The sequence below is a fragment of the Linepithema humile genome, chromosome 3, assembly GCF_040581485.1.
Source record: "Linepithema humile isolate Giens D197 chromosome 3, Lhum_UNIL_v1.0, whole genome shotgun sequence".
Classification (NCBI taxonomy): Eukaryota; Metazoa; Arthropoda; class Insecta; order Hymenoptera; family Formicidae; genus Linepithema; species Linepithema humile.
In genome coordinates, this window is record NC_090130.1 from 19200501 (window position 1) to 19214846 (window position 14346).

The 14346-nt window shown below is 38.2% G+C and overlaps 1 protein-coding gene across 7 annotated transcripts in view; it reads left to right on the forward strand.

The window, feature by feature from the left end:
- Positions 1-7766: 7766 nt before the first annotated feature.
- Positions 7767-14346, forward strand: part of Obsc (Obscurin) — a 52543-nt gene continuing 45963 nt past the window's right edge. For all 7 annotated transcript variants that reach the window (XM_067351706.1, XM_067351711.1, XM_067351712.1 and 4 more), the window contains exon 1: positions 7767-12541. In XM_067351706.1, the coding sequence (XP_067207807.1) occupies positions 7913-12541 (4629 nt within the window). In that variant the 5' untranslated portion in view covers positions 7767-7912. The remainder of the gene's footprint in view (positions 12542-14346) is intronic.

The window sequence follows — 14346 nt, forward strand, 5'->3', positions numbered from 1 at the left end:
ACAGATATAAAATGCTGACATTCTGCCATGTGGAAGCATAACATGCGGTTTGTAGAGAATTTTGCGATAATAATTTCCTTGGTTGAGCTGCTGTTTTGATAAAGATATACAAAATACGCCGATTAATAATATTACTAATTAGTAATCTCCGGATTTTGGTATCGCTGACTAAACATCTGTTTGTGTTGATCCGCGTATTCGTGTGTTTCATGCTTAAGCAACTAAATAACTCTCATCTTGCTAAAGCTTGTGTATCAATTTTTCTTTTGTTGAACTAAAAAGGCAACATGACGAAGTTTTTATTAATTAGAAATGATATATATCTCCGAATTGTAACGTTCTTATGTTATTTCATAAACTTCACGGTGTTCATCGCATTAATTCAATTTTATTTTTCAAACTATTTAATAAAATTGACTGTGCGAGAGAATTGTATATGCATTATTATGCGCGTGAATTTATTTTTTGGCTTTTCTCAAAGTAAAAATATTTGCAAAAATTTATGGACGTCAAAACTACTGAAGCGCATTCTTATAAGCGTATCCTATAAATCCTTTTTTCGAGCAAAATAATGAGAGATGCAGGAGATAGCCAACAGCGACAGTCTATATAGCATGAAATTTCTGGCTAAATGAAATTCTGCATAGCTCTCGTCGTGCTCTCAAGGTGCTCTCGTAAAATAGCTGCGCTATTTTCCTGGCACGGTTTCCCAGAGTCAAGCATCCAGTGAATCAAATCGTAGGAAGGCCAAGTTTTTAGTTTCGTGTAAACAGGACTGTGCATATTTGTTGATGCTCTTGGAATTTGCATTAAAATTTTGCCTAGAACTATACGGATAAACTTGATTTATTTGATGAAAGATAATTTAAAAAATTAATATTGTAAATAAGCAGATTTACAAGTTTGAAGATTTTAATTCTTTGACTTCTTTTTGTGAAAATCAATGGCGTTAAGACGGTCAAAAAATTATTAATTTTATGAAATCTAATTTTAGAGATCTTAATTAGAACTTTAAGAACTTAATTTTATGAGATATTGAATGTTTTTTTAATTATATTATAACAAAGATTGAATATCTTTTATTTTTAATCAAATCTCCGTCAGAAGCGATGATGTAAATTGCTAATCTTTGGTTGCGACCTGCATTCAAGGTATAATCTTGTCTTCTTATGATAGCTTCTTGATAGAAGCCATGTGTTTAGACCATGTGAAGAAGCAGATATATCGTCCACTAACACAGAACTAGTATATTTTTATTACAGTAAAAACATCTCGGAAAATCGCGAACAAGCGAGCGTACGGTTCTCGATTTGTTTCGTTGCATTATCGAATGAAATAATGTAGAACGCATGATAATTAGTGCAAAAAATATATTTTTTGAAAATTGAAATTACTGAACACTTATATCGAAATTATGATTTAGCGCGCAACGTCGTTTTTCCTTAAAGAATTATTTTGCGCGTCGATTCCGCAATTAAGCGAGATTTGGTACTTGGAAAATCGAATAGCGGAAGTGACCCGATTAGCGGCGAAACAGAAGAAAATGCGGCCAACGCCGCGACGAGCCGTCGAAGTCAGCCAAACACGACGAAGTAACAACTACGAGAGTCATGTGCCGGAAATAAACATCGAATCTTAAATTCAAAGGTTGATCCACTGAGGTTGATCGCGCTTATTTTATTCATGCGCGTTTACGCACGACTTTATTGTTAGGTAATGAATTATGGCATTCAACAACGGAATCAAGAATTGTCGCTGTAATTCTTCACGAAATCTCCCGCTTTGCTCCGTTTTAAGTATTTACACATCCTTCAATCACCAATTATAATTCCAACAAAGTCACAATTAATAAAGTCAATCGTTTTAATTATTATTAGCACTATTAATTTCCGAAAAATAAAAGAAATTTGTTGCGATATTTTGTTTTGAATATTTACATCTTTTATTTCTTCCTGTCATTAAGTTTTAAATTTCAATTAACACAAATTGAGGTGAATTGATTGACAGAGCTATATATTGTTTTCTGTAAAACATAGACAAACTTTCTTTCAAACTATATCCGTAAAATATGTTTATAGTTGACTTTTAGTTGGCAACTATCATAAATTTTATTGTACTTTTCATCTTCACTGCAAATTTAAACAGGCATTTGGCAATGCGATTGATGATAATTTTATGAGATTTCGTGAATATATTCGTCGAGTTTCCCGCCTATTTCATGTAGATAAGTTACCTACTGCCCGAAAAAGAGAATTTTAAGAACCAGTTCAACTGGTCTTGAAATTTATCTTCAAGCTATTTCTGTGTTGCGTTATAAATCAAAGATGGCAATACCGCAATGACACATTAATATTTTTATTTTATTAGTATTTTGATGAAGTAAAAATTTATTAATTTTATTTTTATTTGTTTCAGAATGATAATGTAACATTGAACACAGCGACATGGCATTCAATTCGCGGATGAGCACTACATCCAAAAGAAAAAAAGGTATAGTATCTGTTTTGCTTGCGTTAGGTGTTAATCTCATTAACAAAAAATTCTTATTTCTCGTTCTTAAATTTTAATAATTATTCATCTAACAAGAAAATTTTAAACTCTCGTATTTGTATAAATTGAAAATAGAAATCAACAAATATTGTATAGGTATTATAAAAAATGCAAAAGATAAATACAACGAAGTCAAGTCAAGTGAATTTGTTTTGTTCTAAAATATGATGCCTAAAAAAATTTCCACAGTTTGTTTAATTATATATTGATATTTATATATTTTTTTCTGTTGTTGCTATCATTACAGAATTTTCGTCAGAGTTTTCTTGCACCGTTACTGGCGTAACGACGATTCAACGAGAAGGATCTGAAAAAGTACGTTTGACGAGCAAGGTGAGTGTTCGTTTTAATTTAACGAAAAAAAAATATAAATTTATTTTTCTTCAGTTGCTTTTTATTATACTTATTGCTTTTTAAATAATATAATCATAATCTACATTTTACAAAACAGAAAAATAAAAAAAAACTGTAGATAAATGAAGAAAATGTAGCTGAAAGAGATTAATAATAATGTTACTTAATGTAAAATAGTTAGAAAGTGTTGGTATACATTTAATTATAAAACAGGAAGCATTCTCTGATATATTATCATGTTTGATGCTGAATATTTGTAAATAAAACACAAAGAACATTTATCACAGTGAGTGATGCTACATTTGACGGATATCACGTAAAACAAACAGACATTAAATATTTTTGAATAACTGCCCAAAAGACAACTAATAACATATAGATCTTAATGTTAACTTATGCGACTCAACTGGCAAATAGATAACAATTGTAAAATAGAAAAATATTAATAATAATAATAATTTCCAAAAATTATCACATTTTTTAAAGAAGAATTTTACCCTAGACATTAGTATTCAAGTATTTTCGAACGTTACAGATAATGTTTGACAAATTATTATCTGTAGCGCAAAAAGTTAATGTATAAAATTATGTATATTTAGACTTTTTTTAATAATATACCTTTTATTTAGCGCATATGGTTGACATTCTTTAACAGCGCAGCATCTTTTCTTTTTATACGTCGCATCGATACATTGGAAAAATCTATATAATCTGAAAAACCACTATAAGCACGGAGAGAACGAAGATGGGGTACATGACAGAGGTAGATGGAATACCTGGTTCGTTGCCAAAAGCCGAAATCCACACATCGTCATTTCGAGCACTCCCGCGAGCACATTTTTCGTCTTCTTTTTCTTGCCCCCATCGTCTTGTACTCGATCTGTGCGATTCTTTTTTAACTCGTTCTTCTTTGCCTGATGCATGCGAGGGATGTGCTCTGTCGACGTGTTTCATGTTTCTTGGAACAAGGCTTCTTGCATCGCGACTGCTTTTGAACGTTTCGTTTTTCAATTCTAATAATCTGCCTTAATTAACGATATAACGTCTATCCTGGAAATATCACGTGTAATTCGAAAAGAAATTTGATCTCAATTTGTCATTTATAGCGCGATATTATAAAATGTAAAAAAGAAATCACACACACACACACACAACTGTTGATATTTATTTACGGGATAAAGTAATTGAATTGTCTTTTCGATACGTTTGTTTATTATCTAATAATATTTTTACAATATTGGTCTTACATTACCGCTTTGACGAGACATTTATAACAATAAAGAATAAACTATTTTTAATGCAAACCGGGGACAAAGTCCGAGGAGTTTACGCTACGGGGGGCGATTACCTGGAGTTAGTGATTGATTTTTATTTCAGATCTATTTTTGTCCATCTTTCGCGTGGCTTCAACAACGCGTTGCAACGGCCAGATGCGTTTATCGGTCGTCAGTGAGTTATACGAGCGATTGCGAATTCCGCGAGCGAAATGCAGACGTCTGGCGCATCGAGATTTAAAAAAATTTTTCTGTGGAAATTTCCCACTTACACATTTTTATTTAGAATGGAAGAGAATGTGTGAATGTGGACTCTAATTCAGGAACGTGATTAATATAATTTTTTCGATGAATTTCTCGCTTAATCTTGCACTTCTTTTATATCTTCCAATTTTTTTTATCTTGATATTATTGACAAATAATACTCGCTCAAATCTTATATAAGTAAAATGAATAATCTCATTTCTTGTTTCAAAATTAAGTTCAATGTTTCACCGGACATTGATTGCACCGCATGAAATTATACTTGTGCATCACAATGAAACGGTTTATTATACTTCAATATCACTTTGCACTGTCTGTCGTCGTCGGTAGGGTTCTCTTCAAGAAAGCTAACAGTCATCGTAAATCACCGCGAATGACCGCGGAACAAAACGTTGACGCCGCTTTAGTCCATTAAATCACTCGTGGAAAATTGCACACATAAAAATACGGAATTGCGTTCTACATGCTTGAACGTAGACTTTTCCTTCGTCTGCCAACGTACTGGCACCAGATAAACGTTTAAGTTTAAACGCCGTCAGTCGTTCTCATCGTTTTTCATTGTGAAGCTTTATCGCATCCATCCCGCTCGACATTGCCAACAATGTCGATCGCGCACTTGTTTACGAGAGGTTTAACCATTCGGGGCAGATCACTTTTTTTGCTTTTTTTAAACCAACAATATGTCAAAAATTTTACGATTTATTACTATAGCTCGCGCTCGCCGTAAGAGGGATGTTTAAAATTAAATATTTCACTCTTGATATCGATGTATGTAATAAGCTATTATTATTAATGATTGTCAAACAATTAAAACAATTTTTACTATATAATTATTTACATGGGATTTTCTTAAATTTTTTTATTCTTAAATTTGATTTAATTTAGTAAACAATATTATTAATGTCTTTATTAATGTGAAAATATCAATGCTTGCGGTATTTTAACATTTAAAGGTGTTGATACTCTAATAAACGCGTTTAGTCATACAACTTTGATTCATTTTTACAAAAATAGTGAAATTCGCTCTTATTATACAAAATACTTTATACGAATATTCTAAACGGCAATAAATATTTTTCTTGTAAGTTCAAATATACTCAGGCTTGATACACACATGCTTACGCTCGACTGTTGCTTCACGATTAAATATTTTGACCAAAAATACACGAATAAATAATCGCGCATGATGGTCAAAAGCAGCGCATTCGTTTTGAAATTTTAATGCAATTACACATCGCGGCCAAATATATCCACTGCTATCAATATGCGACTTGATGCATCGCGAATAAAATTTTGCTCAATCGTTGCACCAAATTACTACTATCAGATAAAACTATTTATCGCCAGAGAGACTTATAATACAGTAACCATTTTTCGTAATCCAGATGTATTTCGTCTTAGTTGCCACGCAGGCTTGGTGTTACAGATTTACGGGAAATCCCACAGTTTATAGATTATAAGCGGCGTGAAAAATTTCCTCGATCGTATTCTCGAACGCCGAAAACCGTGGTGTACGCCACACACGATTTCACCAAGATCCGAGTCCGTGTACTCCGTTCTAAAGATGTATTGGAGAAGTGTAAGAAGGGTAGGCTATTTCTGGTTGTAGGAGCCGAGAGAGACTCGCTGTGCAAACGGCTCTTAGCCACTTGGTACCATCGAGAGTAGTCTCGCTTTCGCCGCGTATCGTCGATATACTTTTCGGGAGATGCGCATCATACGATAGATAAATCGAACGATGTGACTGGTGGCAATGAGTGATAGTATTTAACCAGTGAATTGATACGAGCGAGGATCGACTTACAGTGTGTCGATGAGGATTGACTGGAAATAACGAAGAAACGTGTGCATCCGATCGAACGGAAACCGAATGACATCACGTAGATTCCGATAAAAAAAAATGCTCGCATAGAAAAATGATAAAGAGCAAAACAATTTTTTTTTTGTAACAAAGAAATATAAGAATAAGTCTTAGTATCTAAAGAACTTTTCTTTTGCAAAATTGATTGCTATCAAGAAGTAGAAAGATTTCTCTACTTTTTCTAGAAAGTGAAAATATTGAAAATAAACAATTATTAATTTCTGTTTTACAAAAATTGTTATCTGTTGTTTTATTATTTATAATCAAATAACGTTAAATGCTAAAGATGTCGCGCGGGGTATAAATGCATACGCACGGAATTAATAAATTACTTAATAACAGTGAGATATCTAGACTATAATTTATATAATGACGTGCGCGACAAATGTTTCTTTCTAGACTGTAAATGTTTAAACTATTCAAGAAGTGAAACTAATGTGATATCCGTCCACAGTTGACATATGTGCAAACTATTAAGCAACCAAAAGTGAAATGTCAAATGATGAAATGGAACATTCTGAGAAGAGAATAAATAATTTTAGAAATATATAAATGTAACTGTAAGAGACGAATTTCTTGAGGCAATGAAGAAAATATACCTTTATTATATTATTACAATTGGACTGACTACCGGTACCGATTGCTGGCGAAAAATTCTTTGAAAAATTTATGCAATTAAAATTATTATTCTCAAAGAATATACATTGATCGATTTCTTAAAAATCAAAATTAATTATTCTCGTAAAACAGTAAAGAATACACTCATAATCCAAACAAAATGTTATCAAAAATAAATTAATTTATCATTACTGATGATTTTTATAGCCAGAGATGTGTTAATTAAATTTTTCGATTAATATAAAGACATAAGATGAGAAATGTGAACATATTTGATCGTACTTTAAATTAAATATATAGTTTGGATAAGAGAAGAGAATCGTGTGCAAAAAGTTATAGGTGGAGTCGAGATACGGGTAGTATAAATGAATCGACGAAAGACGTCGAGAAAAAGTTCAAGAAACGGTAGCGCGGCGAAGGCGAGACAGCAACGCGTGCGAATGATCGAAAGCGTCAAGTCGCGATTCTCGTCGTCGAGATGCCAAGTCTCGAGCTGATGTTCATTTATCCGTGTCTCCGGCATAACAGTCTCATTGATGGCACAGGCGTAAATAACGCAATTGAACATTAATTCTGAAGAAGAAAGCAATGTAAATTAATCTTTGTATCGTGAAAATGCAAACTTTCACAGCACGCTTCTCCAACCAATGATTCATCTGATTCGTCGCGAGTTTACAAATTAGATTACCTGAAATCACAGAAGTTTCACAGATCAAACGCGCTTTCAATCACGCTTTCGCTCTTGATTGCTTCTCGATTACACAATAGCATTGAGGAACCAATCGCGACAGGGAAAATCGCGATTGAGAAATCAGAAGCACCTGCAATTTCATAGAATCTTGACAAATTCAACGCGATCAATAATAATTAATTATTCACCACACTAATCGAGCTTGAAATCGACGTAAGAATCGCCGTTGTTAAATATTAAAGTGTCACTGTGACGATCTCATCGAGAATGGGCGTCGAATGATCATTACGATAGAAGACAATGTCCTTCTGCAGGATCACGGGTAGAAGCCGAGGTCTCCCCAGACCGAACTACTTTCCGCTGCTGCCGCCTATAAGTCCGGCAGACGCGAAGCGATTCTGTCGCATCACCGGCAAGTCTTACGGTCTGCCGACTCATCATTACATTCCGGTGCTGTTGGGTGCGCACGCCCACGACAAGTCAAAATGCAGAATCACGACAAATGCGGCGCACCTCGGACCGCACCACTACACCGCCGGTCTGATCGTCGGCGAAAAGAAGAAGCATGTGGTGCTGAAAGACTATCGTTATGTATTCCCGATTTTGGAAGACGAGAACGAGCAGCAGCGCGTCCTGCGAGAGCTTCTCAATACAAAGCAAACTCCCATCGACAAAGAGGACAGGTTTGTATACACGGTGGAGGAGCGAAGATGCAGTCTCGTGTTCCCGGCGAAGCTAGAGGCCGCCGTCAGAGACGGGGATGTGAAGGATGTTATGCTGTCGCGAGACTGTGATACCGTTCTGCTACGATTGAAACAGGGTAAAAACGTGTCTGTAGATTTCAAAAATCTGGAGGATTTTGAAAATCTCTACGACGGTCTGGGACCGCGAGAAGAGGTGCTGAAAGAACGCGAGAGATTGGAGACTGAAGCTAGAAAGCGAAAGAGAAAGAAACAGACTGCACTGAATTACGCGAAGAAGATTTTCGAGGAAAAGGAGAGAGCGGCCGATGAAGAAGAGCTTCGGTACACCAAGCAGCTCAAATTAAGAACCATCAAGGAAGAAGTGAAAGAAGAGACGGTGGAAAGTTGGAAGCACGTGGACGCGGAACAGGCGAGATTGAGTTCTTCCGATGTTGTCAACATTTCGAATGCTCTGAAAAATACAGGGAAGCCTGTCTCCAAAGTGTTAGACTGGAACTCATTTCAGTGCAATGTGAAGAAACCACCTGGTGTGCCGGTCATCGAACAGATGCCGGCTCCGATAACAATCGAGCCGCAGATTATAGATCAAGAACCAATTTTATATGCCAGCCTGATTTCCGAATCCGTGGGCGGCTTCGAGGCGATCGCGATTCCGAAACCGCTGACACCGTTGATTGCAAAGCCCGACGCAACGCTGCAGAATGCAATTCGAGATATCTCGCAAGATAACCTCAAGGAATGCGCAAACGTGACGGAAAAGCTTCTTCAGGCTGGAAAACAAGCGTTGGAATGTCTGCCTCGGGTGGAAGAGGTTGCCGAACTAGTGCAAAACTTGCCTTCTGGTAAAAAAACCACGAAGCATAACATCAAGGGTCTCAAGCTGGATATCAAGTCGGCGGAGAGATTCGTCGCCGGCCAAACGGTGCACACGCCATCCGGCGTTGTCTTCGTGCCCGGACAAACTCTGCAGACGCCTCAAGGTCCCACTTTCGTACCTGGGCTGACTTTTAATACGCCCGACGGTCCTCTTCTTATTCCCGGGCATATCGTCACCATAGACGAACCGGACGGCGTGAAAACGCCGGTTTTTATCGCCGGACAAACTCTGAGAACAGAGCGGGGCGAGTATTTCGTACCGGGTCAGACATTTCACACGAGTGACGGAAGCAAGTTCATTGAAGGTCAGACCGTTTTGACGAAGGAGGGTCCGAAATTTGTGGCAGGCCAAATAGCAGCAAACGGTACTTTTGTCGTGGGTCAAACCGTCGCCACTCCGGATGGAATCCGTTTCATGGCGGGTCAAACTGTCGCGAGTCAGTACGGCGAGATGGTTTTCGTGCCAGGACAAAACGTGCAGATCGATAGCAAGTATGAATTCATACCGGGCCAGTGCGTTGAATCGCCAAACGGCCAAGTCAACTTTGTTCCCGGACAGACATTGCTGACGACTGATGGTTTGCAGTTTGTCCCGGGTCAGTACGCGACAACGAAAGCGGGCGAAAGACACTTTGTGCCTGGCATCACCAAGGAAGTAGAAGATACGTCGACATTTATGCCAGGAATGACGCTGGATACCCCGAAAGGCCAGAAGTTTGTCGAAGGTCAGGTGCTCAAGACTCCGGAAGGTGTGATTTTCTGGCCCGGACAAACTCTCGTCACCGAGAAGGGCTTCGAATTCATCGCGGCGAGTAAGTTCGACGAGGTGATCTTCCGAGACGCTGGACCCGTCGGCATACCAGTGGACTCGCAGGCCGCAAATGCATTCGCTCTCCGGCAACGCGAGATTTTCGGTCACATGGTGCAAACCGAGAAGGGCATCGAATTTTTTCCGGACAGCGTGAAGAATTTGCCGGAGAGCAGGAGAATCGTGCCGGGGCAATTGGTCAGCGGCGGTAAGGACGGACCGCGCTTTGTACCGGGTGTCATGACCGAGGATGGCTTTCTGCCTGGTCAGATAGTCACGACGGAGAAAGGCGAGGAGTTCGTGCCGGGTCAAGTGATCGATACCAGTGGCGGACCCAAGTTTGTGCCCGGTCAGATAGTGGAAACTCGTGTCGGGCCGAAATTCGTACCCGGTCAGACGGTCGATACGGTGGATGGGCCGCGTTTTGTGCCAGGTCAGATCGTCGATACCAAGGTGGGACCGACATTTATTCCCGGTCAGGTAATATATACCGAGGAGGAGGGATCCAGGTTTGTGCCAGGTCAGGTGGTGGACACGCCGGACGGACCGAGGTTCGTGCCCGGTCGCGTGGTGGAGACCGGCGAGGCCGGTGTGACTTTTGTACCCGGTCAGATCGTACAAACGGAGGATGGGCCCTGCTTCGTCGCGCCCGATCTCATCGACACGCCTGAAGGCGAGCTCGAATTCTCCGTGCAGGGCTTCGAGGTTACGCCCGAAGAATTGCGGTTACTACGTCCGCAACACTTGCACTACAATCCACGCTTTTGTCATCGCGGCCAGACTAGCATAGATGCGAAGATGTTGCGCGAGCTTTCGGAAGCGGGATTGTCCGTGGGACGGAAAGTCGCGACGAATCTGCCAGCAGTGGACGTGGATGTGGATCCGAAGGCAGTGGCCTTGGAGCAGGCTCTTGCCGTGGCAACAACAAAGCTGAGTCTGCAAGGCGACACTGCAGTGAAGATGGCGCAAATCGTGTCCACGGTAGTGCAATTGGCAAGAAATATAGTTGTACAGCAGCAGCAGCAATCTGGAGAACGAGATTTAGATTCTGTAAACGCAACAATGCCATTAACCAACGGCATCCATTCCGTCGTGGAAAACGACGAGGAAAGCAAGACGAATGATAAAAACACTGTCAAATCGCTTCGAAATGCGACAAGAGCGGCGATAACAGCCGCTGTTCTAACAATATCGTGTGACCAACGGGACAAGACAAAGTCAGACAACAATTCGCTAGATTTTGTTTACTCTTCTATCAGTGAGTCTTTCAATGTACTGCTGCGACAGAGCGATCAAGACATCAATCGATCCGTAGACGAGATTCTAAAGATTCTTCTGATTCCGCAAAACCGTAGTTCTCTTTGCCAAAGCGTACTGTCGGAATTATTGGACACAAAGAATAACAAAATAGATATACTCAAATCAACTGTGAATCCTGGTCAGCTCTTGCAGAAGGAAGCTGTACTCGATAAATTATCGATGGTCCTCGAGGAAGAGCACGGCACGGATTTGATCGGACCAGCTTTCCGGACCGTTTCGAAGAACGATCCGGAACTGGTATCGCTCGTTCTGGAGAACGTGTCGCGATATGTAGGAGATGTGGCGACCGAGAAGGAGGCTGCGGAGACGGTGCACAAAGCAATCGTCGAAGCAGTGCAAGAATCCAGCGAGATACGCGTGAAGGAATTGTTGAGCGTCGAGGGATCGGACGTGCGCGACATGTTGCTGCAAGCGGTGGGCTTGGCGCGTGCCCTGGGCATGTCCGACACGGCGAGCAGCTTGCTGGCCGTGATTAGCGACGAGCGGTCCACTCGAGCGTTGGCAAACGATCGAGTGACTATGGACGTGCTGAAGAGACTTGCGATCATGAGGAAACTAGCGGAAGAGCGGCCGTCCTTTATGAACGCTCTCGGACAATTATGCAGCGATCCGGAACTAGCTAAAGCAGACCCGAGACTGCGAACCCTTGTGAGAGAAAGCGCTGCGCTAATGATAGTACCCGAAGAGACACCGTTGTTATCCTCAGCTGATGTTCCGACCATGTTGCTGCACGCCGATAACAGTCTGGCAATGGAGGAGTTCCTGTTGAAAAGGAATCACAAACCATCGTCTATTTTTATGATTCTGAAGCAGGGTCTGCAGGCGGTCGTGCCGAGAGAAGCCTCCAGGTCGGTGTTGACCGGCCAGGTAGCCTACACCGTTCTCGATGAGGACGGTATACATCACTTTGAACCGCTGCACGTGTTCTCGGCTCTCAGACTGAATCGTCCAACTGCTCATCGATTCTCTATGTATTGTTGCCCTGTGGCAAAAGAGATGGATTTGGATAGCGAGCTAATGTCCACCACCTTTACCGCCACAACTTCAATCGCCAGCAGCCTGGATGGCTCCGCTAATGGTAGTTCCAATAAACAGGAAAACAACGGCGCCGTAACTCTATCGAGATCCGAACAATCAGCTGTTTTTTGTTCAGCTAACAGGGAAAACACGCCAAGCCTGAAGAGGTTAAACTGCGCTCGGCGAGATGAAAGCTTCGAGCGGGTAAAGTATGAGAAGAACGTAGATCGGATAACGATTACGTTTATTAATATTTGTAGATCCTTTATTAATTCCGGAATATTTTATTTTATTAATGAGTTTATAATCTATATCAATGATAAATTCAGATGTAATGTGTAAGCATATATATTGTATAACAAAGTACTAGAACATAACATATCACGCGCTATTTAGCCTCATATATATGAAAAAAATACAATTTACTAAAAAAACAAGTAACAATTTATATTCCCTCACAATATATAATCTAATTTTCTCTTATTCTTATTCGAGAAAATATTTCTTACTCAACAATCTCATTTTTAATCATTCCCTCATAATCAATCTCATTCTCTCTTATTCTCTATCGTTCTCTCCAAATCTCTGTCATTCTAATTTTCTCATAACATATAATTTAATTCTCTCTTATTCTCACTGAAAAAATTATTTTTTATTTTATTCTATCTCATTCTTAATCATCCTCTCACATTCAACCTCATTTTCTCTTATTTTCTCTTATTCTCTGTAAATCTTTGTCACTATAATAAAATTCTCTTACAAGATATAATTTATTATTTAATTTATTATTATTTAAATAATTCTCTCACAATATATAATTTAATTCTCTTTTATTCTCACTCAAAGAAATATTTCTTATTTTATTTAATCTCATTCCTAATCATTCTCTTTTAAACAATCACATTCTGTCTTATTCTCTCTCATTTTCTCTAAATCTCAGTCATCCTAATAATTCTCTCTTATTTTCACTCAAGAAAATATTTTTTATTTTATTCCATCTCATTCTTAATCAATCTCTCATAATCAATCTTATTCTCTCTTATTCTCTTTAAATCTGTCATTCTAATAATTATCTCACAATATATAATTTATTTTTCTCTTATTCTTACCCAAGAAAATATTTTTTATTTTATTCTATCTCTCTCCTTAACCATTCTTTTTTAAACAATCTCATTCTATCTTATTCTGTCTCATTTCGTCTAAATCTTTACCATTTTAATAATTTTTTCACAATCAATCTTATTCTTTCTCATTCTCTCAAAATTTCTATTATTTAAATAATTCTCTCACAATATATAATTTAATTCTCTTTTATTTTCACTCAAGGAAATATTATTTATTTCATTCTATCTCATTCTTAATCATTCTCTCATAATCAATCTCATTCTCTCTTATTCTTTATCATTCTCTCTAAATCTCTGTCATCCTAATAATTCTCTCAGAGTATATAATTCAATTTTTTTTAATTCTTATCCAAGGAAATGTTTTTTTTATTTTATTCTATTTTTTACCATTACTCATCTATTCTTATCTTTCCATATCCTATTCAGACTCTTTTCTTCTCTTTCTTCCTCATTAGCTCTTCCAGTTTCTATCTTATTTCTCTTTCTTTTTATGTCCAATCTTTCATAATTATTTTTCTCCTGCCCTTCAACTTTTTTTTTTATTCAGTATTTCTCTTCATTGCTTCTCATTCCCCAGCCTCACTAATACCATCTCTCTTCGCTTCTTTACATTCTCTTCTATTCTTTTTATCTTCTCTATATCTACCTTTGTTGCTACAATCTTAAACATCTCCTCTATCGCCTCTTTTCTTTTCCCTTCCTTTACCTCTATCCCTTTCATGAAACTGAAATCTTTCTCTCTTTTCCCGTTCTTTTATCTCCATTTTCCTTTTAATTTTTTTTATTTTACCTTCTATTCCCATACTTTTCCTGATGGAAATATTTTGCTGAAAGTACTATGAAATCAATAAAAAGTAAAATAAAAGTTTTTAAAAATTACTGAAT